Here is a 25,594-nt window from a genome sequence, read left to right on the forward strand (position 1 = left end):
AGAAACGGGAAACCTGTTCGACCTGGGCCGACTATGAAGGCACTGTTTCATGTCGCACAATTTCTACGTAACCTTAGCTACTAAGAGGAAAGAAGGAATGTGGGTCGATGCTGGAGGCGGAGAATTGTCACAACGTTAAAAAAAATGGAATAAATATGGCTCTAAGACATAATGTAAACTGCAACAACCTGAGAAGATGGCGACGCACCAAAGAGCTTTTGATGTCTATATTATGAAAACACCGTTCATGAGATGGTTTAATCTGTGTGCTCCATACTCTTATTGCGCAGTTCTTTTCTTTTTTTTTTTTTTTGAGGCGCATGCGCTTTTCGTAAAATATGCAGCTCATATAATCTGACATAATCGCTCAGCTCATGCCGTAATTTTAATCCCGGCGACTGCTGCTTGTTATTTCGAAAATGACGTGGACTAAGTAACTTACATGCGGCATGCTCCTCAAAGTTTATGCTTTTCGTTCTTACGACACATACTCTACGGTGAGCGCACCCCCATACTTACATAAATAAGTTTGAAATACGTTGTCAAAATTGTTCGAATGACCAAATGAAAGACGCAGATTAAGAAGTTAGCAGCGAAAGAAACTTTTTGGTTCTCCTAGTTGAGATTATATTTGTCAGGCTTAAAAATCACCTTACACTACAGCATCAAAGGTACGGCAGCTTTGAAAACACCGCCGGTCTGATAACCATAGCTGATAATCTGAGATTAGTCGTACCGCTCCCTAAGCCCTCCTCTGTTCCTTCGGGCATGAAACGAAAGAAACCTTAAATCTGGGTAGCTGGCCTTCTAATTTTATTTGTTGCTCTATAATCACGTAACACGATAGTTTTTGCCTGGCTAGTCGGTGTGACACAATGATCATAACCGCAGGTTAAGTTGGACTTCCTCGTCCGGAGGTGCTGTTTTATCGTTTGTAACTACTTGCTAGATGACTTTTATTGCGATAGGTTTGAAACATACCCGACACGGAAAAGTGGTGGTAAAGTCGCTAAGAAAAACGTTGCCTTTAATTATTAACTTAAATGAAACATAAATATAGGCTGATGATGATGATAATGATGCTATATGCCATGCCATACTATATGACATGCGGTATGTGCGGGTTATATTGGCACGCCATTCTATCACTCAATTTCCTCATACCAGGTCATACATTCTTATAAAAGTTATTCCTCGGAGTTTTGAGAATGGCAGTCCATAAACAAACGTCATGAAACAAAACATCGACAGCGTATGCCTTTTATTTTAAGTCTTTTCAGGCTTAATTATTAAAAGGTCGAAACAATAACAAAGCTCAAAGCTGAAAATTATGTAATTTTATTGGCGCGGCTGTGCACCACGTCCGGGATCGGGCCAGGAAAGAGGTTTGAAACATACCCGACTCGGAAAAGTGGTCGTAAAGTCGCTAAGAAAAACGTTGCCTTTAATTATTAACTTAAGTGAAATTGTCCGATGGCAGAATTCAAACCGAGGACCCCTGGCACAACAGCTCTTTTTTGGTTAGCTTACGTTTACTTCAATCGATACTGCGACAACACCTACGAGTCTTACACTTCGTGTAATATTCTAACATGTCGATATCGCATTCATTGCTTCGCCCTTATGGCGAAACTGTTATATTTTTAACAGCGGAGCTGTTTAAGCCGGCCGTCAGTCCGTCCGTCACGGACAAAAAAAAAATGTAGCTCCAATCCACGCTGTGAAGGTGGTTGGACAGCGAAGCTATAAACAACCCCGAGAACGATTACCCTTGTGACGTCACTTGAATTCACACATGTGGCTCTACAAAGAGTGAAATCAGAGACAAGTGAAATGTACTTAACCACACCCGTTATTACTTCATAATGAAGTTGTATTCACGCTGTTCTTCTGGCGTCTTTACTTTCCGTGGTATACCCATGGTAGCCTGGAATGAACTGAATGAGTTGCTAGACCGTGGTGACGTCACTACGTGATTTCTATGCTGTTGGGTACTTTTCCACTCGGAGTAGCTTACGCAACAGTAATCTTTACAGGGAAACACACGCGGGAGAAGGAATGCTGTAAACGACACCCACAACGATTACCCAATGTGACGTCACTTGAATTCACACACGTCGCTCTACAAAGAGTGAAACCAGAGACACTGGTTTCTCGAGGGTTTTGAATGACGTCAACCCCTTTCGAAGCAGCTGCAAACCTAATCTTTACCGGAACACGTCGGAGGGTGTTCCCATTGTTCACACGCGCCCTATCATCCATCATTTGGTTTTGATGCTTGTTTTGTGGTTTTTCTTTTGAAAACGAGTGCTGAGCTGTATGCTGTATGCCTGATTTCACAGGAGATATGACTCTTATGCCTTTTTTCCCCCGCCGTGCCTTTGGTCTGCATAGGTTTGCTTACGGAGGTACGTAGTGTACACCGTATTCGTATAGTTCATAATATACTTATTGGCCTACATGGACTGTGCAGTGTGCAGTATGTATTGTGCGGATATATTTAACGTGTCTTAATGCGTAGCATTATACAGGAAGCGCAAGGTAACTTTGAATTTTTCTGTTCACCGTAAAAAATCAATTTTCCGCCTGCAAATCCGGAAAAATAATGCTACAATCTTAAGCTAGACCTAATAATGCCTATAATATCCAAATATCATGAGGATATATGTAGTAGTTAATTAATAAAATATAATGTTACAGTCAGTTTTTTAGTTCTGTGAGGATGTGTGAAGTGATAAGCCTACTTAGGAGTTTGAAAATATTCAATCTGCATCATCCGTGTAGTAAGGGTTCAATTAAGACAAGTAGCGTGACCATACGATAATTTGAGGGTCCTGGGTCTTCTGGGCACGAAGGCCACATCACCCATAACTAATACACAACTAAGCTACGCCCCCTACACGCGCTGGAGGCGCGCGCTCATTGGCCCAACGATTGGACACAGGGTGCAGCTCTCCCCTCTCCACAGCTACTCCTGCTCTCAGGCTGCAAACATTCCTCGACCGAAGAAGGGGAGTATTGCTTCTACGTCACACGTCAGAACAGCCGGGGGCATGCAGCGCTGCCCTAAACTAACGTGAGAAGCAAGAACGTTTAACTCGCTAAAGCGCAAGTAAGGAGCCACTATATATGTATAATGCTTCGCACCCCGATAGTTCCGCGTAATAGAGTTTCGGCCATATTTTTTTTTCTATGCCCTATATTATTTGACCTCTCGTACACAGCTTTCTTTAGAAGCTTCAAGGTCTTGGAGCAGACGCGCTCGCATTCAAAGCACCGCAGTGGAGACTACGTAATACTTCTTTCTCTCCCTACATCGAATACACGTCAGAGCATAAAGTGAAAGCGCTGCTTTCTATTTCGATTTCTGGTTCGATACAGGAGCATCTAAACTTAACGCGGAGCGTTCTCACGAGGGCTCGCTCAAATCACGGCGGTAACGTGGAGACAGGCTTGAGTCCTTAGGACAGCACTGTTTAAGAAGTTCTTCGTCCGCTGAATAGTGTCACTGCAAGCACTACTTATTTCGGTAAAGAGGTCATGCAGGCTTAGTAACACATGATGGAAAGCACCGTCGGCTGCGGGAAAGAAGAAATATAATGACGGGATTAGAAGTTCGTAGTTTAATGAGCTTGAGCGCGATCGGCACAAGACGGTTAATTGAACAGTTTTGAAAGAGGCCTTTGTCCTGCGTAATTAGGTTACGATACTGAACGTGATAACGGCAATGAAAGTAGCAGACTCCTTGGGCGTTTTTTTTTTTCGCTATTAACTTTCATCTTGCGCCTCTTCATCATACCATATTTTCCATTGGTAAAGCTAAAAAAAGGGCAATACTCCTGCTCGGGAATTATGTGGTGTTTGTGAAACTGGTACCAGCAAACAAACTTCATCTCAGTGACGATGAAATTCAGGCTCCCTTACGGAAGTCTGAACTTACCAAATATAAGCCTAGCAGAAGAACGCCAGAGAAGATGACGCACAATCCGGAGAAAGACAGGAGTAGGAGGATCAGCGTGAACCCAACTGCACGAAAAAGAAAAGGAATATAAGGGAAATAGATTCGATTACACTTTAGTCGTACTTCGTGAACGAGAAGACATGTGCATGCCATATCCACAAAGCATGACTTGCTTGATTGTGGTTGTTGACTGGTCAAATTTTATGTAGGAGAAATTTAATAAATTTGACCACAGATCTGTTTTTTTTTTTTTTTTGTTATATGGTGCTTAGGAGATGCCGTCACCTTTAATTGGCGCCAGGTACTCCTTTCACATAGAAATATAGAAAGTTATTCACTTAAACGCACTAAAACCACAGTAACACAAAGTTCAGTCACGTAAGTACACTAAAGCCATACTAAAATTGAAAGTCAACTGAGAAACACAGCGGCAAAAAGTCCAGTCGCATAATTAGACTAAAGTCAACACAAAGTCCCGTCACGTAACTACACTAAAATCAGGGCACATAATCAATCACGGATTAGGTTGACACGAAAAACTGAACTGTAGATCATACATTGGACGGGTTCTAAAGATTTGCGTCCGTGTCAGCAGCCGGCACATCAGGCACGTTCGAAGTATCGAATCACAAACAAAACTACCGTGCCTCGGTTAAGTGGGCTTTTCTCCAGCCCTTCTGTAGCACTGCCACTACACAGAGAGAAAGCGACCTCTTGCGACAAAGATTTGTTCAAGAGACATTGCAAGCTCCGTGATTGTTCTGTCTTCGAATTTTAGCTTACTAATGCGAAAAAAAAATTACACCACCCATGCACCCCGTACAGATGATAAACCAGCGAAGCTGAAATGTGCGGCCACGGTGTTTACCACTGGATTAATCCCGATGGTTCATTAAATTATTTCTCAATTATTGGTAACACCTTTGCCTAGCTCGGTCGCACGAGCCGCCGGATCGGCCCGACATTGCCGCTTCTGCTCCGCATCGCGGGCCCGCTCTTCTGCCGAGGCATTGGCACGACGCCGACGAGATCTCTCCCGCTCCTGCTCTCGGCGGCTCATACCCACATATCCAATGCGGGTATGAGCCGCACGCAATTTCTTTATTTATTTCTTTCTTTCTTTCTTTCTTGTCCCTGGCTCATACCCGTTATTCGCTGGCTCATGCCTGCATATCCAATGCGGGTATGCGCCACACGCGATTTTATTATCGTTAATCGTGACGTCACTGACGAGCAAGTGATGTTTTTGATGTTATGACCTATCATTCATTCTATTCATACATTCGCACCCTTCCATGCCAATTTTGGTATATACCAAGGGAACGAGACGCGGGTTTTCGATAAGTTTTCGATAGGTTTATCTCCGCCGGAGGGTTTCTGTGGTCGGACCAGGAGTGTTTCGTCTAGGCATATACGGCTTCGCTGTAAAAATGAAAACTTTTCGCAAATAGGTTATGCACTGTAACTCGCCAAACATGTTACTCCCGTGTCCACAGCACGTCGTCTTTTCAGCGCATCGCATTTCGATGCTGGCTTTGCTGGCCCTCGACCAACGGTAGCTCTGCCCTACATCACGCTTCAGTTGCAACGCGCGCCTTCACCAGCGTCCCTGGACCACTGCATCATGATGCGCACCACGCACATAATACATCGCACGTGGGTAGCTGTCCATGCGAGGTAATCTTCAAGAGCGCTTGTATAGTCGTGCACTGAGGGAGCCATACACAGCCGCCGCTTTTTGCACGGCAACGTGCATTGCTGCTGAACACCCGCACACACGTGAGACTTGTTAACGGACGCTACACGGCCAGTGACCTAGCTGTAGAAGTAATTGCTGGCCCTTTACATGTCAACTGTGTACCTGTAGTATCTCACGATCGCGGGAACCGATAGTTAAACAAGTGGAGACTTGATATATGAGTTAAATAAATATAGACCGAAATATGTAATACAATCTTATATATTGATGTATTTAAGTACCGAATTTTTGAACTTTAATGGCAATTGCCATATAAAGTTTGAAATTTCATTTAAATACATTGATGCCTTTCGAACTCAATATGTCAAGCCTATCACCTTTATTAAGGTTGATTCGTTTTTTCGGAGTCATTTTACTTGTTATGTTATCTACCTCTCACTGATTTCCGGATTCCACAAAGGAAAGCCCGGTTTAATTGCTTCAATTCTTGCGCGAGAGTCAAGGAATAGAAAAAAAGACCCGCGCCGCCTTTGGAAGTAGGGTGGCAGTGAAGGTCATTTTTGGTCAAGCAGACTAATTTCGAACATGTAAAAGTTGAAGTGTTGAGCGAGAGATACATTTTATGTGTTCATGCGTGAAAAAAGGCAAAATACGGAGCAACGCAGACAAGAACACTGCAGGTACTTTTACAATCGCACGTTTCTTTTGTCCCGTGCCAGGTTTCCATGCTTTGAGCCGATGATACGTCATTGTTCTGCACATGTGTTGATAGCGGTTCATCGTAGGCATGCCGTTTGTTTTCTTTCTCTTTCTAATCGGGGTTTTGATAACAGATGTGTTAAGCTCACGTGATTTCAATAAAGCGTCAGTTGCGAGTCAGCGCTCGTCCGTGTTCAGTTTGAGCTGTTTTTCACGTGAACATAAACCAACTTGCTCAACTTTTAGTCCTGTTAGCAGTTCAGTTTTATGAGAAAGATTGGTGCTGGCTACTGTCTGTATTCCAGCCTGAGATACACACAACACCCAGTGGCTTAAAGGCCAACAGAAACGAAATTTCCCTTTGACTAAACTGCTTGGAAATGAGTAGTATGTACCATTGGAAACAACCTTCGCAAAGCATCAGGGCTGCTAGTTGTCTAATTTTCTTATCAACATCCTCTAATAAGAGCTACGCAGATGCCTGGTGGTTAGCGGATGTAACGCAAATCACAGCACGTCCACTCCGAGATCTTCGGCGCGTCGCGGGCGTCGCATAATATCGGAGGTCACGCCTAGGTGCCTCGTTGGTTTCCAGCATTCTGCTTCAGAACCAATTATCGAATTCTTAGTGGTCACTACGCTCATCCGCTTTATGCTGCAGAGGTCGGAGGGAAACAGCAGGCCAGTGCGCGTCATCTTAGTCTCTGCAGCGAACAGTTACCTGCTACAACACCGGCAGGAGTATTTTGAAACACTCAGTAGAATTAATGTGTTTACTATTTCTTAGAAGGCAGCAGCAAATATAACAGGAAATTCCCAATAACAAAGGAAACACGAGACGTATATGGTATATCATGCTTAAACAAGAACCTTATTGTCATTCGGTGATGTTATCATGTATTATTTATAAGTAGAAAAATTCTGCATTCTGAAGAATTGTAAACTCTGCACTGGTTTACTTATCTGCCCCATTATGAGAAAAGTAAGAGCACTCAGAAAACAACACTGAAGAAAGGGGCTTAACAACGGAGTGGGAAGTGAAGAGCGGGAAGTCATGCTGACTCACCCGGTGAGTGAAGCGCCGAGTTGACGTGACATATTCCAGTTGCAATAAGCATCGTGTAGAAGATCTGTAAAGATGCGTGGAGCATTATTAGGTTCTGTACAGCGTGCGTTAACATTTTTAGACCACTCGCATTCTTTTTCTGACGCAAACTCAAACATATCAGAAACAGTTAAGAGACAGCAGCGGGCGTTTCTGGGATGGAACAAGCAAAATTAATAATTGTACAGCTGGGATACCGCCCAATTTGTAAATGACGGAGGATAATGCTTGAACCAGTAGATTTATCAAGAATAACGGCCGATAAGCCTGGAAAGAGTTGCTTTAGGAGCCAGGCAGAGGGAAAGCTCGAATAATGGTAAATTGGCGAACTTATAAGATTCGTGAACATGACTTCAAAAGCTACGTTTTCAGCATTAGATGTTGCATGTGTGAGAATGCACGATGGGCATAATTTGACAAACTTTGATAAACATTTGTTGCTGCCCTATGCGTCGGGTTACAATAAAAACCGCAGGACTCCAACTAAAGAACAAAAGAAAGTAAAGAAGAAAAAAAAAACACAGCAGATCCAACGAGTTGAAATCTATGTACAGCGAGGCTTTGTGTGAGTGCATAAAGAGTCGAAATACGAGTTTGTGTTCATTGAATGCCAGCACAAAGTGATACGGAAGGCTTTATTCAGGCACTGTAGAGAGGCTAACGTAATGCCGACACCGCTGCCGCAGATGCGCGAAGGTGAGCTTTCTGGTTCGTTTTTTTTTTTAAATTGCGATAGCAATTATATGGACACTTCAACGGGATTTCTGCCGTCGCCGTGAGGTTCCGTATAGATTCCAAGGGCGATAAAATCGTCGCCGCGCGCCGTATGCGCGAGTAAAAGCGCTCGGGGACGCGCGCTATCACGGAGAGCCAACGCACGGCGGAAAGCAAACGCGATTGTCGCGCGAAAGGCCGGGGGGGGGGGGGGGGGGGGGGGAGGGAGGCGGGGGCGACGCTGTGCTACGGCACCTAAATGCTTATCTTGCAACCCAGCGCAAGGGGAACTGACAACGCAATCTCCCACGCGAAAGGAAAAAAAAAAAGCGGGGTGGCAGCGCGGGAGGCAGAGGAGGGGGGGGGGGGGGGGAGCAGCTTCTACTCAGTCAACAAATACGCTTGCACTGGCTGTGGAGGCCGTCGCCCGCACCGTCTCTTATCTCCACACAGCTCTGACCTTTTTATGCGCAGTGCATTCGCCGCTCAGTTTCCGTTGAAGCGATAGACCGCACGCTTCTTCGCCTGCTGGCTGCAGCGGCTGCGCTTGCTGCCAGCGTTTTGACAGTCGTTGTCTGCGGTCATTCAGTGTGATCTATTCATGTTTGCTTGTGCGCGATGATACCACGCTTGTCAATTCAGTTAGAAAGCGAATGTGTCCAAGTTTATGCGGCCGATAAAACTACTCTACTATCCCTACTCCGAATAGCTCTCTACCAATTTGCTATCGCAATTGATGCTTCGCCTTTCGGGCGAAACTGCGACATTTTTTTTTCCTTCCCCCGCACGGCCGGCGCCACCGCGGATGCGTAGGGAGCCTCGATGTCCTCCTCCCCCGCCACTCCGTGCAGGGTGGCGACATTCATTGTTGGGTTAGGAGCCGTCGATTTTAAGCGCGTCCTCCACTGAGGTGCCTACGCCTTCGCTGGCGCGCGTGCCAAAGCAACCTCGCACTGTGGGTTGGTCTCTGCGCTCCGAAAAAAGATGCCTGAATGTGGCGTGCTCCTGTGCACGAATCACTCCAGGAATGGCTGGGGAATGGTTTCATTTCCGAAAGAGCCAAAACGAAGACTTGTCTGGGTGGTCCTAGTCAAGAGAGACAAGTGGCAACCGGTGAACTACTGGCGCGTATACAATGCGAGTACATAAGCGTTGAATTCGGCATGCATTTCCAGGCACGTGTGAAGTTTTCCCAAAAACTCAAATGTACTTTTTATTGTTCGCTGCATGCTGCACCTTGTTTGTAGTATTATTTTTTTTAATTGGAGCTCGCGCACGCGCAGCCAGTGTTTCTTTACCTGAGCCTCCTTGGTTTTTTTTTTTGTTTTTTTTTTCTTTGCTTATCCCGCTTGGGCCCGTTCAGTGCCTGCTGTAGGTAATAAATAAAATCAATAGAATACATCTTAACGGCCCATTCTAGTTAGAGTTGAACCATACTGCGTGGGCGGCCTAGTTTGTGTTCCACTTGTAACTAAATTATGTCCCTGCGTAAAACGTGAGCTCACTAGTATGAGGCGCACCTTTTAGTGTACCCCGAGACTTATTATTTCTGATAGAAATAACACCCCCTTTTCATCTGTACAGCAAATAAGCTGACACGCTGACACATCTGAGTTAAACGATGATCTAGTACCTCACTATTTTTCTGTTTTGTTTTATCCGACATTTTTTAGTCGCAAAAGTTTATTTTTGATTGGTATAGCCAGGGACCCTTTGATGGCCGTCATCTCATCATTAATTTCTTAAAACGCCGGATGACGCGTCGAGTTTCTGAAAGTGTTTATTCCTCATGGATTGAATCAAACTACGCCGCAGGCCATTCTCATATGATTAATGGATCAATCAATTAGTCAATCAATCGATCCATCAAGCTTCCTTCCTTTTTATTCTTCTTTGGATCTCCTTCCTGCTTTGCATTCCATAATTCTCGTTTATTTATGAATAGTGTTAAATCCTAATATTGCATGTCGCCAGAAATCGTACACGTGTGGTTTTGTTAGACATATGGCAACAATGGTCTATTTCTCTACTGAAAGAAAACTACTTGTGCATGTATCCATTGCATGCATGCCACATATTGCAATAGAAAGTTTTCAGCCTTCGGTTGGAGTAGAACTGGGAGATTCACTGTCGCGTGAAAGCTAATATGTCTGCCCTCTTTGATACAAAACGCTGTGGACTTCAGGTTTGGGCTGGGGAGGTGGCCCTGTTCTAAAGGTTTTTTGTGGCTGTAGAACATAGAGAAATAAAGTAGCCGAGGTACTACCTTAATCTCTCCACAGCAACCGATTTATCAAATAACCTAACAGATGTATGAAAATACGAAAATGGTCTACTTTATTCAGGTCCTTGCTTAACGGCATGGACGATGTGATACGAGACGCTTGTGTCGCCACATCTTTTTGCATCGCTCCATTTGCACCGTGCTTTAAACATGAATGGGTTTCGTGTAAATGGTTTCACCTTTGTGATAACTCTGCGAAGCGTGCATCTTTTAGGTATACTCACTTCTTTCGTACATAAAGAAACAGAAGCAAGCAGTGACGTTAACGTTACGCTCATTCGAGCGAACACTCGTGTGAGTGGATATCAAGATGCAAAATCTTTTGGCTCAAAGGCAGGGAGGACATGCGTACTAAGCTGTGAATCGATTCGTCGACCATAGCACAGTAGGGCCTTTCATATAACATGACCAGCACGCGACATGTCGTTAAATATTCAACTTGTCATTACCCGACCCTGCCTGCCTTCATAGCCTGAGATGGCAGAGATGACAGTGATGGTGAAACTAACCATTTAGTCTGCAAACTTTCCTTCAGTCAACGTGTATTTACGCACATCCATCTATTGTCGGAACAGGTATAGGTGTGTGACGGTGAACGTGCCACGTTATGGCGCCGGTGAAACCTATCTACTGCGAGCTCATCGAATACAAAACACCAGCGCGGCGAGTCCTTTTGTACGGGGAACAAAAACCTTCGTTCGGTTCCGGGTAGTTGACGTCAGCCCGGACACCTTCCTGCAGTTCTATTTTCTGAATACGGCGACGCCATGAGCTTTCCAGCTCGTCCTGTTAGACTGTTGCGTTAGACTGTTAGACAGGTTGGGGTTTTGTCTATGTGCGCAAGGTGTTAAAGATATTGTAGCTTTTCGGTGCAAAGCTTTATTAACTTCGGCCATTAGACCCAATCGAATTAATAAATGTACCCAATTCTTCAATTAAAGAAGCATAGCTAGAATCTCATCATCATCATCATCATCATCAGCCTATATTTATGTCCACTGCAGGACGAAGGCCTCTCCCTGCGATCTCCAATTACCCCTGTCTTGCGCTAGCGTATTCCAACTTGCGCCTGCGAATTTCCTAACCTCATCATCCCACCTGACTTTCTGCCGTCCTCGACTGCGCTTCCCTTCTCTTGGTATCCATTCTGTAACCCTAATGGTCCACCGGTTATCCATGCATCCTACGCATTACATGGCCTGCCCAGCTCCATTTCTTCCGCTTAATGTCAACTAGAATATCGTCTACCCCCGTTTGTTCTCTGATCCACACCGCTCTCTTCCCGTCTAGAATCTAACCACGTTTAATTCAGAACTAAGCCAATATGGAAGAGATAAAACGACGACAAAAGCTTGAGACATATTTCGTTCGGCGATATTTTTGTGTTAGAGTGAGAAATGAAATAGCACGGTCTAGTTCAGCATTGTAAGCGCGTTCAAAGAGCTGGAAATTAAAACGCACTCCGGTTATTTGTGGATAGCCCAGCATCCAAAGTCCAGTGTAACGTTTCCCGAGAGGGAAATTAACATCACCGAGCATAAATGTTCTCTCCTCACAGTGGATGAAACCTGGATATTATTATCTATTAAACGCTTTTCTTTACCTTGCTTGTATTGTAGTTACACAAAGTTGAAAATGAAACATTTACCGGATTCGCGGACTTCCAGAGGGTCTATCCGGACTCGTTTTTGGATTTCGGCAAAGACGCGAAACTTCTAGGACAGCTCTAAAAGCCCCCTCTCCCCCTCCATCCGCGTCTCCCTCCTCCCCCCGTCCCCCCTCCTTAACAATCCACCTAATCGGTATTTCGAGCCAAGCTTTAATAAAAACATTTTAATTTTTATTGTCATATGTAAGAATTATAATTACCAATAAATTTAGTGAACGCAGAACGAACGAGCTATCCAGCAACACCGCAACAAAGTTTCATTTTTTTTTCCAAATCACCGATAAGCGGGCTGCGTATTTCAGCTTCCGAGCTGCAGAATTCGCAATGCGAATAACGTGTGGAGAGGTCGATTTTCGCTCTGCCTGGCTTGCTTTCCGCACGCTCTCTCCCATTCCAAAGATGAGCTTCGCCGCGCCTACGTCGCAACGGTAATGATCGACCGCGTCCATCATGGCAACGGCGAATCGGCTGCACCCTGGGAAGCACATAAATAATGCAGGTGCCGTCGACCGCACGACACACTGCCCTATAGTAGTTGCAGGAATTCGTAACAGTAGGATTAGCGCAAGAAGCTCGCCAGCTCAATTTTTCACCAGCTCGTGCACATGACCCCGCAGGTACCTTTCGGCCTAGTGCAGTGTTGAACGCGTCTGCTGCACTGATTGATTCTAATGAATCTCACCAGCGTGCACTGGTAGATGAAACAGCTCCAAGTAGCGCCGAAATGTTGTTCCCTGCCTTCTAACTTGGAAACTTTCAGACTGGCATATGCGAGCGCCTTTGGCTGCGTGGTGCTTCCGGCACGCGTGCACGCTTCTTCCCCCCCCTCCTCTCTCTCTCTCTCTCTCTCTCTCTATATATATATATATATATATATATATATATATATATATATATATATATAATCTTTCTACTCCCCTTTCCCTTCCCTCAGCGTAGGGTGGCCAACCAGAACCTTTTCTGGTGGTCATGCCTGCCTGCTTTCTTTCTTCCTTCCTCTTTAGTACCGATGACGGGCGTTAACCTTCGCATGAAAAATCACACGAAGGCAGATGCTTGAAGTTCTTGGCGGGACATTTCGATTACTTATACAGCGCAGGTATACAGCACAAAGAGTCAGAGTGAATGCTATGCGTCGTCCACACTGTGTCTTTGTCCTACGTCTCACGCTTCAGAAATTACGAAATTTAATAGCAGAGTGTCATGCACAGTACGCATTCTCAGCATCGAACCTCGAGTAATGCCGTCTATGGCATGCGACGCTACTTGGCTGCACATTTACAGAAGCCCACTTGATAAATGACGAAGATTATGACGTAAGTATACTTAGCATGAGCAAAATAAAAATGAGGAGTTTCATGGAGGTCGAAAGGATAAGTCTTTGTGGCAAGGCTGCATTTTCCTTTCTTTTTCTGGCGATTTACTGCTTTCTTTATTTACGGAGTCAGCTTCTACGCGGTTACCATAACACAAACTACTCTTGCGATCATTGATTGGACACGCGATGGCAGATGATCGAACATGCTGCATAAATGAAAACGCGATTGTTTGCGCCGTTGTTACGAAACAGTCAGCTAGGCTTTCGCTTAGACCGCTATCGAGGGGCAAGGCTACAGAGGAAATATTGCGCCTTCTTTTCTAAAAAATAAAGTTATCGATCAGCGCTGTCGATCGCTTCCGAGACTCGAAAGCACGGTTCTAGCATTTAAGAATAAAGAATAAGGAAAAAATAGAATAAGGAAAAAATAGGATTCCGGAGGCGGCAGGTTTTAGACTTCCCATTAAATCCAGAGCAGCGTACGGAGTTTCAGCGCGATGATTCAGCGGCGTCGTTCGTTTTGAACAAGTGTGTGGATATATATTTTTCATGTGCTCGCTAGGTATGAAGCAAGAAATTCCGAACCCGTACGCACGCAAACGCACGCACGCATGCGCACACACGCACAAGAAGAACGATGGAAAACAACCTATATAAAGATCAGCGTGTTTACGCTGTTAACGTGCAAATCATGTGCCGCCCAATGTTGACTGACTTTCCTTGTTTTTGCTCCGCCAGCGGAGCAGAAGCACTAAATCATTGCAGAAAAAGTCCGCGCTTCAATTCTCTTAAGATTTCAAAAAAACATCTGCTGTGTACGCCTTTCAACTATGAAGCCGACGTAATATCTTATTCTCCATTTACAAGTAAATTGGAGGAACAGGAAGCAAGCGCTACCGACCACCCTAGCTGGTCTCCCTGCTAATCAAATATATGTAGAGATGAATAATTGCTTTCGAAAGCGTGTAATGACCTTTCTTCTGTCGAACTATATTTCTGGAGATGCTGTAAGGTCCATTCATTCGAATCAGATGCAGCAAAGATCATATTCGCACCATTGCTCACTATGACAGCAGCTTGTGCGGTCAAAAAGAAAAGACAGCATGGAAAACAAAACAAGCTGCAATAACGTTTGAGTTCTCTCTTCAACCAAACTGGGATAGTTTCTTAGTTTCTATTAAAGCTAACCCCGATAATTGCACAACGCTACAAGTTCTTACATTGTTTTTTGCTGTATGATAATGAAACCGTGTTGACGAGCAAAGTAATAACGCACCCTGGGCGAGATAATGTAACTGAATTTCATTTCCACCTAAAATTGTTTTAAAACTGCATTTTTTTTTCTTATTGTTCAAAGTTCCCACCCTACATTTTGTGCGTGCGTGCGTGCGTGCGTGCGTGCGTGCACGCACGCATAACGGTAAGATATTGAAGAAGCTGCAACTTTATAAACAAACATTTGAAAACTCCCAGGGAATTGGCTTGCATACCAGTGCACGAGAGACTTGGAGTTATTGAATGAGCTAGCCTACTTGCCCAATTAATACGGGCCGAATTTTTCCTAGACTCTGACCGGTCACTCTTGAAAACAGAAGACGTATTCTCAAATCATACCAGGAAAATAGAAGACTGTTCCTATACAGGGTGTTTTAGCAAAAACGTCGTTTTATGCATTGAAGCATGAAAGTAACTGGAACGTCAATGCATTTCGCCGCAAAGTTCGGGAATTAATATCTCGAAACTAGGTGTCATCCTCGGAATTCGTTCCAAGTGGATCCGCCTTGCGAACTCCAAGGCTAGAATTTGTAAATTGCAATATGGGCCATAAGGTAATTAGTTTAAAACTTAATTAGTGATTTTTTAAATTAGTCGATTATGCATTTAAATTTTTTGTGCAAGTAATGTCCACCTTTTTTAGTAGACCAGCTCTTGAACTAGAATTGTGCTATCTGCCACAGGCAACCTTTAAAAATGTTTGGAAGGTTTCGCTGAAGCACCCGGTATATCGCCACGCATTCAACCAAACGGCAAGGCGTCTATTTCACGTAAGCGCAAAGGAGTACTTCATTAACGCCTGTCAGGAACAATGTCATTCGGGAGTCAATAACGAATGTCCCACGATGGTGCAAACACTATAACGGGCCCCCTAAAATGCCACACATTCCACGTAAACGTGGAACCCGGCCGCCGTCACTACCCTCTAAATCAACATGCCGAACAGCTTACTCAGGCTACATCCCCCGGTGGTCAACGGTGCTTGACCGCTTACATCAGATCGCAAATTATGCTAGTGGCCAGCGAGCCACTAGACCGAGAGGCTTGGTCACTTACTAACTTATATTAAATAGCTTTCTCTCTCTCTCTCTCTCTCTTTATCTGCATCTCTTACCCTCTCTGAAAGGCTTGTTAGTAAGATATGCATGTCTTCTTTCACACCTGCACACACGCACGCATACACAAACACATGAGCAGCGGGAAGTTGCAGAGCAGGGTGGAGGGAGACGTCGTTGCTCGAGGATTCTTTTTCTTTGCAAAATATTGCGCCGGGGATGACACACACGCTAAAGAGCATACATGCACAAGCACTCTGGAGCAATATTGAGGTGAAGCTACGATCAGCCACTACATGGACAAGGGCTATATGGCGGACGCGCAAGCATCGCGCAGCTCGAGCCACCGACAATAACAGCGGCACGCTCGGCCACGCCGCTATAGGCCGCAGCCATGAAACCCTGAACGCAAGAAATATAAGTGGACAGCAACAGCTGCCACGTGCGATATCTTCCGGTAAGGTACTTTTCCTTTTCTCCGTAGTCCCGGTCGCGAATGTCTCCCAGCCAATCCATTGCTTCCCTACACTAGAGCACTGTGGGGCCCGATTTCAGTGTTTACCTCCTGCACGGTCCGCAGACAACTTTATAGAAATAACCGCCCATCCCAAGAGATCGCAATGTTTCAAGAGTATGAACACTTGCAAACATTGGTTTTCTGCTTCCTCTGCCGGCGCCTTTGGCGAAGTCTCTGACCATGCTACGTGTAAGGCACGCTGTTAAATTGAAGCTGCAACGGAGAAAATATAAGGGTTGCTTCAAGAGCTTCATATCTTTCGTGAAGGACCATTTCTATAGCTTGAAAAACTATGTTTATCCTAGGAAGTGTCTGGCAAGTGGTTCCCATAGCCGTGCAATATGTTTTCCGTAGCAGATATCAAGCACTTCAATTCTTTCACACGTGCCCACAACTCCTTAAGCTGTTCAAACTAAAAAGTTCTTTTTTCTTTATTTCTTGTTTGGAAGCTTCACCAGTGCAGAAATTTCGAGCCTCTTGCTTCTTTTTTATTTTCGAAAACTGAGAGTATTTTAAGACATCCCTTTGTACCATGTTGGTGTACGTACGCATTGAAAAAAGTCGGGGCGGAAGATTCGAACGTAGAAAAACAAGGCACTTCAGATTCGATGGACAATTTGGGCAGGGAACATGGTATTTAGCTTCTGGGAACTCGTTAAGACTCTGACGCTTTAAAAACGGTTCTGAGAGTTCCGGGGTTTCCTTGAGGGCCGAGCGTAATCCGGATCTAGCGGCGCGGCAGTTCTGTGCTCCGTTCTTTACTCTCCTCACCTTTCATCAAACACGCTCAAATCTCTTGCTCTCATTGCCCAATAAAATCCTTCAACAAGCCCTAGACAAAAGCCTTCTACAAGCCCTAGACGAAACAGCTAAGCTCGAACAAACGTAAAAGCATTGACGTAGGCCCAACTGTCAACAAACAAAGCGAACAGCTTTGTTTGTTGCAGAATTTCCCAAATATATTTTTCTTGTGGCTTGAACGATGACTGTAATTCTCGAAGAAAGAAACGATCAAACGGCACAACAGGATGCTCAAAAAAATGTTCAAAAATGTGGAATAACAGTGTGGCCGTGAATCCAAGAAAACTCTGCACAAAAATCAATTTATGCGTTTTGGGAATGTCACTGGCTACAAAATCCTGGTGATGTGGCAAACCACATACATCCCTTTCCACTGGTTTTGAGATTATCATAATATACACGTACGTGAGCATAGTGCAGGTATATAAAATAAACAATCGCGAGAATAGAACATGTTATCTTGACAGGTAGGAAAGAAATGGTTAGCACTCACTGTTGGCGTCCTGACGTTTGAATATGGTGTGTTAAGGTGGCATCGTTTACATCCTTGGCTAAAGTTATTCACAAAATAAGAAATTGAATTTAATGTACCATAACAGCATGCCTGAAGTGTACCAGTGCCACCTTTGAGAGAGTAATGAAATATGTGTGTGCTAATGCAGGGTTCTAAGTCGATCTTAAGTTGGTTTCGTAAATCGCCTGATACAAAGCGTTGTTCGATCTGAAAGCGGTAAGGATCGTCTTTTCGGTATATAACACAACGGGTATCTAAGCATAAGGAATCAGCTTATGAAGGTCGCCGTATAAGATACTGCGCGGCTCATGGTCACTGCGCGGTTGTCTGGGCCTCGAGGCACTGCGCATTATTCCCCAAATGCAGAGTCATGTGGGATCAACGAGGCGTGGTGATAGGTTTCCAGGGCAACGCAAGCCGCGTCCAAAGCCAAACGGGATATAGTAGAACGGCGACACTTATACCGCCCTCGGATGAGGCATAAAAACTGTGCTACGCTCTGCCCACGGAAACGACGGCGATGGAAACACGATTTGTGCCTAAGGTCCGGGGCGCGCAGCTTCGGGCACGTCTCTCCGGCGTCGTCCCTTGAGGCGGAGGGAGATGCTCCGACGGTGGCCGCCTAAATAGAGTTTATGGACGCCAGCTAGGCGTCCGCGATGTGTGCACCCGAATAAGTAAGGCGTTGCCGTATCTCGGTGTGAGTGACTGCGCGAGCGACAGCGAATCGTCGTGGGAACGCGATTTCACGATTCTGCGTTTTCAAAAGGCATCTACAGAGAACGGCCACCGTGGATTCTCAAGTGGATGGGAGTAAACAAACGGAATGTCGATGTGGTAAAAGAAGCGGAAAGGCGTTTGTTTTGGTTGTGGTGCTGCATTTTAGTGGCAGTTTGCTGCCTCGCGCATGCCTTTTGGGCATTCTCAGATCCAGCTAGAAGGTGGCTAACTCATGGTAAACTCGAACTACAAGCGTCTGTCACTGAACCGCAGTATAGGAATCTCCAGTAAGTTATTCATTGATGCGAGGCTTTTCTGCAACCTAATTCTCTCCTGGGTGACACACGGGAGACTATACATACATACATTTAGAAGAGCTATGAATTGGGCTAGTTGGTGTGCATTCATTTTTTCTTGCGCTATGTATAGTAGGACGCCACAGGGATGACACACGCTCCCGTGTGTCACTTCGTGTCCGCTTCATTTCAGTGTCTGTTTCATCCCTGTGGCATCCTACTATAATTAGCGCAAGAAAAAATGAATACATACATACATACATACATACATACATACATACATACATACATACATACATACATACATACATACATACATACATACATACATACATACATACATACATACATACATACATACATACATACATACATACATACATACATACATACATACATACATACATACATACATACATACATACATACATACATACATACATACATACATACATACATACATACATACATGTATGTATGTATGCACGTGTGTATGTATGTGTGTATGTATACATGCATAACCGAGCGAGAAAGAGTAGGTTCTGCTGTTCTCATAACCGTATACGCCAGAACGCTCAAGACGACAATCTGGCTACTTCATTTTGACCTCAAAACAACGCCCTTGCCACTTAGGGAGATGCCTAGAAATATGCGACGAGGCTCGCGATAGCTGCTTAAAACATATTGACAGCAGAGCACCAAACAGGCTGACTTGATCCACGCTTAACGTATAAATAGTTAAAGCGTCTTGAAAAGAGTCCTTGAGAAGCAGCAGTCTTGAAGACACCTTTTGACTTTCACTTCAGAGGACTATGTAACCCGCATATAAAGAAGAAAAAAGCGAGCTGTCGCATCAAATCCTAATGTAAGCGTCTTTTTTCTTAATATAGGATACAAATATGTTCTGACCACTTTCTCCGCTTCGTTTGACTTCAGTGAACGAGTCATTGCGCAAAGGTCAAAACAGTTCACATCTTTCTCTTTTCGCCACAAAATGTTCCAAGGCATAAAGCTATCTTCCGAAAAGATTGGCTTGAATTTGTTTTTTATCAGAAATCGCTAAGGATAATTAAACTTCAGATGCAGAGTTGCTTGTGCAATGTAAAATTATGTTCAGAAGGCGAGAAGCAAATTGCAAATGAGTTTTTAAAATTAATATTTTCGTCCTTGCATGATTAGCTGAAGGAATGCTTGTATGTTTAGTTTGTCAGACCAAATTACGTCGATAATATCTCAATCAAGCTGAGCAGCGGAGCGACCGGTGCGAAGCTCTCGTTATACACAGTGAGGAGCTAACGTGGTTTAATTTCTAGAAATATTATTTTCCAGCTTTCTCTTTGTCAAGGGCTATAAAATGCGGAAAGGTCAGGGTCTCGCGTAATGCAGTGCTGCGTTATGTGGAATGATCCAGTTTCGTAACAGCGGCCCGATATCCTGAAAGTGGGGAGTCGTTACGGGCACGACCATTTCATCTTCCGCAGCGATGCCTGGCGCCAGAGACAGCGGGAAGACACTGATCAATATCTTGCCTTCTCCGTGATGCGTATTTAGGCGCTATGCCAAGATTGACAGAACGACGAAACTCGCACATATCAAATCTCGTATAAGCAAAACTGAGAACGAAACGTCAATACTTACTGAGGTCTACGCCGCTTCCCAGCATTACTGAGAGGTTGAGTGCCATTATATTTTACTTGTTTTTGGTGCGTTATTAAGGAGCGAACGTGAAAAAAATATTTCTCATTACTGGTATGAAAATAACCTCACAATACAAGCAGCGAGATCCTGAAGAGCTCCGCTCTTAGTCGTGGAATGAGGTTCAGATGAAGTCCCTAAGAAATTGCTTCGCTATTTCAACCAAAGCTTAATACTGACATTTCTAAATCATCGGGTCATGTTTTGCATTTGGCATAATGGACTCGCCTAGAACTTTCAGGTAGTAGGTGAATATAAGCCTCGATTTGGCGACATTCTTTCTGGGTATATTTTTGCCTTTAAATGTCCGGTAAACTAGGCACTGATACCCCAGGATACAAATGACAAAAGTTCAGACGTCGTGCAGCCGCGAGGTACCAAGGACTGACCAGCTATATGTTTAACATGTACTTGGAATGTGACGTTGCCACGCTTTTGACTAATGTGCCTATCACACTATTTTTTTTTCTTCTCGTGCCTGATACCACACCTATCGGCTACGGTTATCGAGTGCGATTGTCGGAAGCAACCTTCTTTCGGCTAACCAATTTCACTTGTGGTTTAAATCCGCGAGAGACCTGGTAAACACAAATAAATTTCAAACTGGATGCGGGTAGAACAATTACAAATAATTGTATATAACATATGCAGATCCAACGAATACATTGGAGTCCATGTGAAGCGAAGCGTTCGTGAACCGTTTAGGTGAATGCTATACAACTGTTCATATTCTGCACAGCGTTCTGTAGCATACGCGCCCGCCCGGAAAGACGCGGAGGTCCCCACCATGCGACCTACGCGTTCGCGGATTACGCTGTCTCAGTTATCGGACAAGTTTGCTTTTGCACTATCGCCGGGATCGGCCCACTTTATTTGGCGAGAGACCGAGCGACCGAGCAGATGCGCCAAACGCCGGGAAAGGCGGCATAGAAAATATAGCTTTAATAAAGTAACTATGCGCTTGAAGACGATATTTACTTCCTGCATGTGAGGATATTTAGGTGCCGTCTGTTGTTTCATTGCATAATTCCGTCGAGAACAAGGTCGAGCTGGCCGCCGCCGCCACAAGTGCAGGGGTGGCATAAGCCGATTGGTTGTATGAGTGTTGTCGCCCCGTGTGTGAGGTAATCGGCAAGACAGCAGCAGTGGAAACCATGGTCAACAAAGTACGGGAGGGTTTGATACGAAAGCTTAGCTTTAAAATCTAAACTTGTCAGCTAGACAGACGCGGAAGCACTAGAGAGAATAGTTAAACAATCTGAAAAGAAAATACTTTGCGGACCTTATACTCTGGGTGAGACAAGAAACTCGACTTTTGGCCGCTGCCTATATTACACGACACACATAATCGCTCACGGCTTCATTCCCTAAGGAACGTTGAAACTTGAAAAATATAAAAGTATAAGAAAACCGCGATGATATTAAATATTTAAGAAAGTTACAAGCAGCGTGAAACGACGCAAAGAGTAGAGAAAACAGGCTGGACAGGCGATACTACGGAGCACTTCGAAGTTTTTTCGCTTTTTCTATGTACATACGAGTAGTAGACATCTGTAAAATGTTCACGAACACTTATTTGAAAAGCAGTAAAAATGAGCCCCCCCCCCCCTCCCACACACACACACACACACACCACGCACACACACACACACACACACACGCATATTCACATACACAAAAGCAAGTTTAGACGAGCTGCTTTCGGTATCTTTTTGTTCATATAAGGACCTTCCAGAAAGTTCAGAAAAGAGAGAAGACTGAACGAAGAGTGACATTTGAGCAACCTTGTGTCTTTTATATAGCATTCTAGGTAACAATGGACGATGCTAAAACATTTTCCTCATCGTTAAGGAAATAGCGATTGTAATTAAAGATAAATGTTAATGAAGAATACAGCGGTCGTTGTCTATTAAGAATATAACTACCATCTACCCCACAAGTGAAAGAAGGTACACGCAAGAAAACGTCGTTATTCATTTGTTTTTAAATTAGCGTACACTGATCATTCTCATATCGTCGTCATTAATTTTGTCACTGACATGTAACATCTGATTGACGAGGTCTCAAACGACTTGGTCTTTTCGTAGAGTGTGTAACTAGCACTCACGAGGAAAGGGCAGCAGCTGCAGCCGTTAGCGCAGGCGAAATGCAATTTAATAACTTACAATAAACCAATAAAGACTAAGCGTTATGAGGCGTTACGGCAGTTACGACGTCACGGCGTTTTGAGGCGCCGCTGTGAGACGTGACGATTGTTTGAGTGTGCAGCTAAAATATGCCAACACCATCCGGCAGGATGGTCACGAAATTTTCACATTTTGAACGATACGTTAGAAGTGAACGATACGATATGTTAGAAGCATGCGATACGTTCTCCGGTGCCCGGTGTATACCGGTGCCCCATCAGGCCAGAAGCTGGACACATGTGCCTCAAGATGAGCGGTGAAATTGCTGACGCGAAATCGCACCTTGTGCTACTAAGAGCTGTTTCCACCTCTCGCTAGGCTGTATTGCTGTCACGCGGAGTTGCAGCGCTGGTTGTCCATATACACCGACAATCTTCACCGAGCACTGGCCGATTAACATTGGTAGCGCTGGTATCACGCACACGCGCTTACCACGAGATTCGAAGAAAAAACCCCGTTAATCCTTTCTCGCATTGCCTTATAAGGCCTTGTTCGGGCTTGCTCAAAGATGCGCGGAACATCACGTGACCAGTCTGCCACCGCCGTCGAATCGGTGGCGCACTGCCGCTTGTGAAGCTGGTACTATAGTAGCTGGTACTATATGGGGGTCGTGCCGCACGTCCACAGTAAATTACATTATATGGCCAATGCCTTGCCTCCAAGCGTTATTCGTTCGCTGCCGTACGGGTACGTATAAGGACAATAAAATTTTTCCGAAAACGCATTCGGCCGTAGAATTAGCATGCCCCCACTGTCTTTTAATTGCAGGGCATATATACACTGCGCCAAACAAACATATAAAAATTGGTGCACATAATTCGAAGTTCATTTCACACTTTACATTGTGGGTGTAATCTTATGCCTTTGTCATGTTGATTTGTAGCGACTTTTTTAATTTTTGGTTTGTTTTTGTGTTCTCTGAAATTGACGATTCGAAACAAACCTGCCCGCTCACTATAGTATCTTCAACTGGCATTTACAAAAAAAAAAAAAAAAAAAAAGCAAGTGTGGCGGCGGCTGCATGGACAAAATGTCGGACTTGTTATTTACATTATGGAAACATTTGATGTCATTCGTGTTTTCCCTGCAAAAGTACTTCTATCTAAACCGAATACATGGAAGTTCACAGGTTTGAGGGTTCGAATGCGGTTCCGTAATTAGTGATATATTTTCTCTCTTTCGTTATTTATTTTATGTTTATTAGCGTTATTGCCTCACATTTCCTGATGTCTACTATAGTGGATATCAGGCAATGTGAGGCAATAACGCTAATTCCGTGAAAATAATGCCGTGAAAATTCTGGTGCCGAACTTATAAGTTCGGCAGTAGAATTTTCACGGCATTCCGATCAATGCACATTATGTGCGCTCTGATCCAGAGTCCATGTGTCGGTATTTTTTTTTTCGTAATGTTAAGTGATCGCCGGTGACGGACTTCCTTTATATTGATCGGAAAAACTATTGGATATCCAGCAAACCTGCGGTATTTTTAGATAACATGGTGAAGTCCAGCGGACGACATTCCAATCACTTAAAATAAAATGAAAATGTTAAAATGTGTCGTTACTCGTTGAAACTGCAGTAACTTAATTTTGCAGAGCGGAATTTTGATATAACGAAGGACGTGCTCGTGAAATGTGATGGATGTCATAGAGGAGCAATTATTGAGAAGCTTTTTCTGATTGGACATTATCTTTACCTCTTGAGTAAACACTTCCAATGGAAAGAGAATGCACGATATACAAATAACCTAAACGCGAACAAAAGCAACGATCGGTAAGTATCTCCAACACCACAGGCACAAAACCAACCTCCCTCTCTTGCATCGATCAATCTCAACTACTAATGGCACACCAACACTGGATCTCCCAAGCACGCTGAGCCGGACCGATAACAAAACGAAACACGAGCACAGCACCACTGCAATGAAGCACATTCGGTATCTAGCCGAAGTACAACGCGAAAAGTGCGACTCATAAAAAAAAAAGCATCTCCCTTTTCCGACCTTCATCTGTGTGAGAAAATTTCAAATAATCCTCTAAGGAGGAGCGATAGAGCTTACATAACGCTGAATCGTCAACACTGTGCGCACAGACAACGCCTGAAGGAACCACCACTAATGCGTGAATTTTCCGACCGTTTCCTTCCGACCGTATATACAGTGATTGGCGGATGCAGCACATGACGCGCGCGTGCTTTCAAAGCGCAGTCAGAGCGGACTGTTCCATAACTCACGAGTGTGTAAACACCGCAGGCGCAGCTCCCCTTCCGCAGGGACAGCCAGCAGCAGCAGGACCGGAGCAGCGCCATGCTGATTGAACGGGACAGCGCCGCCGTGCAAGGTGCATGACGCGCGCGCCCGAGGCCCACGCCGAGAAACACACGCCCGCGCGCGAGCGTTAGCCTGACCGACTGATTCCTCGGAGTTCGCGCGCCGCTCTGCTCCTCTCCGCATCCCGAGCTGACGCCTCGTGTGGCGCGCCATCACGCCGGCAGCGTCGCGCTGGTCGCCGTTTCGCTGGGGGGCTGCGTGCTTTTCGGAGTTTGTGCCACACGGCCTTGATTGCTATACAGAATGCCTAATGCTGCGCAAAAATAAAAATAAATAAATAAACTTAAGTGAGTAAGAAAGAAAGAAGGAAACGAGCACAAGGGAAGAGACTAACGGGACGTGCGAGAGCTGTTGAAGTAGGTCCTCTTTATTCAGAAGTGCAGGCCAGTTGATGTAGCATTGTCAAAGATATTGACAATGCTTTCATCGCCTGGCTACGACTGCATTGCCAGTAAATTCCTTAAAAGTGCTAGCCTCTTTAGTTCCATGATGCTAACAAAAGTTTTCCAACAATGACTGAACTCATGCGAGCTTCCAAAGGAATGGAAAGTTGGCAAGGTGGTTCCAATCAGTCCGGACCCCAGCAGCTCACCTCTTAATTATCAACCCATATCCCTTACAAGTAGTTGTAAATTCTTATAACATGTAGTTTTCTCCGAATCTAGCTAGCTTTCTAGAGTGTAACTTATTTTTTTACTAACACACAGCATGGTTTTAGAAAATCATATTCCTGCGAAACTCTAGTATCTTTCATT

The 25,594-nt window shown here is 44.5% G+C and overlaps 1 protein-coding gene across 1 annotated transcript in view; it reads right to left on the reverse strand.

Moving 5' to 3' along the window:
- The window catches only part of LOC119448390 (uncharacterized), a 55,430-nt gene extending 30,551 nt beyond the window's left edge, over positions 1–24,879 (reverse strand). Inside the window, exons 1-3 of the mRNA XM_049665157.1 lie at positions 24,743–24,879; positions 7,426–7,489; positions 3,941–4,026 (exon numbers count right to left, since the gene is read on the reverse strand). Coding sequence (XP_049521114.1) covers positions 3,941–4,026; positions 7,426–7,489; positions 24,743–24,817 — 225 coding nt within the window. The 5' untranslated portion in view covers positions 24,818–24,879. The remainder of the gene's footprint in view (positions 1–3,940; positions 4,027–7,425; positions 7,490–24,742) is intronic.
- Positions 24,880–25,594: the final 715 nt, after the last annotated feature.

The sequence above is a fragment of the Dermacentor silvarum genome, chromosome 4 (genome assembly GCF_013339745.2).
Source record: "Dermacentor silvarum isolate Dsil-2018 chromosome 4, BIME_Dsil_1.4, whole genome shotgun sequence".
Lineage (NCBI taxonomy): Eukaryota > Metazoa > Arthropoda > Arachnida > Ixodida > Ixodidae > Dermacentor > Dermacentor silvarum.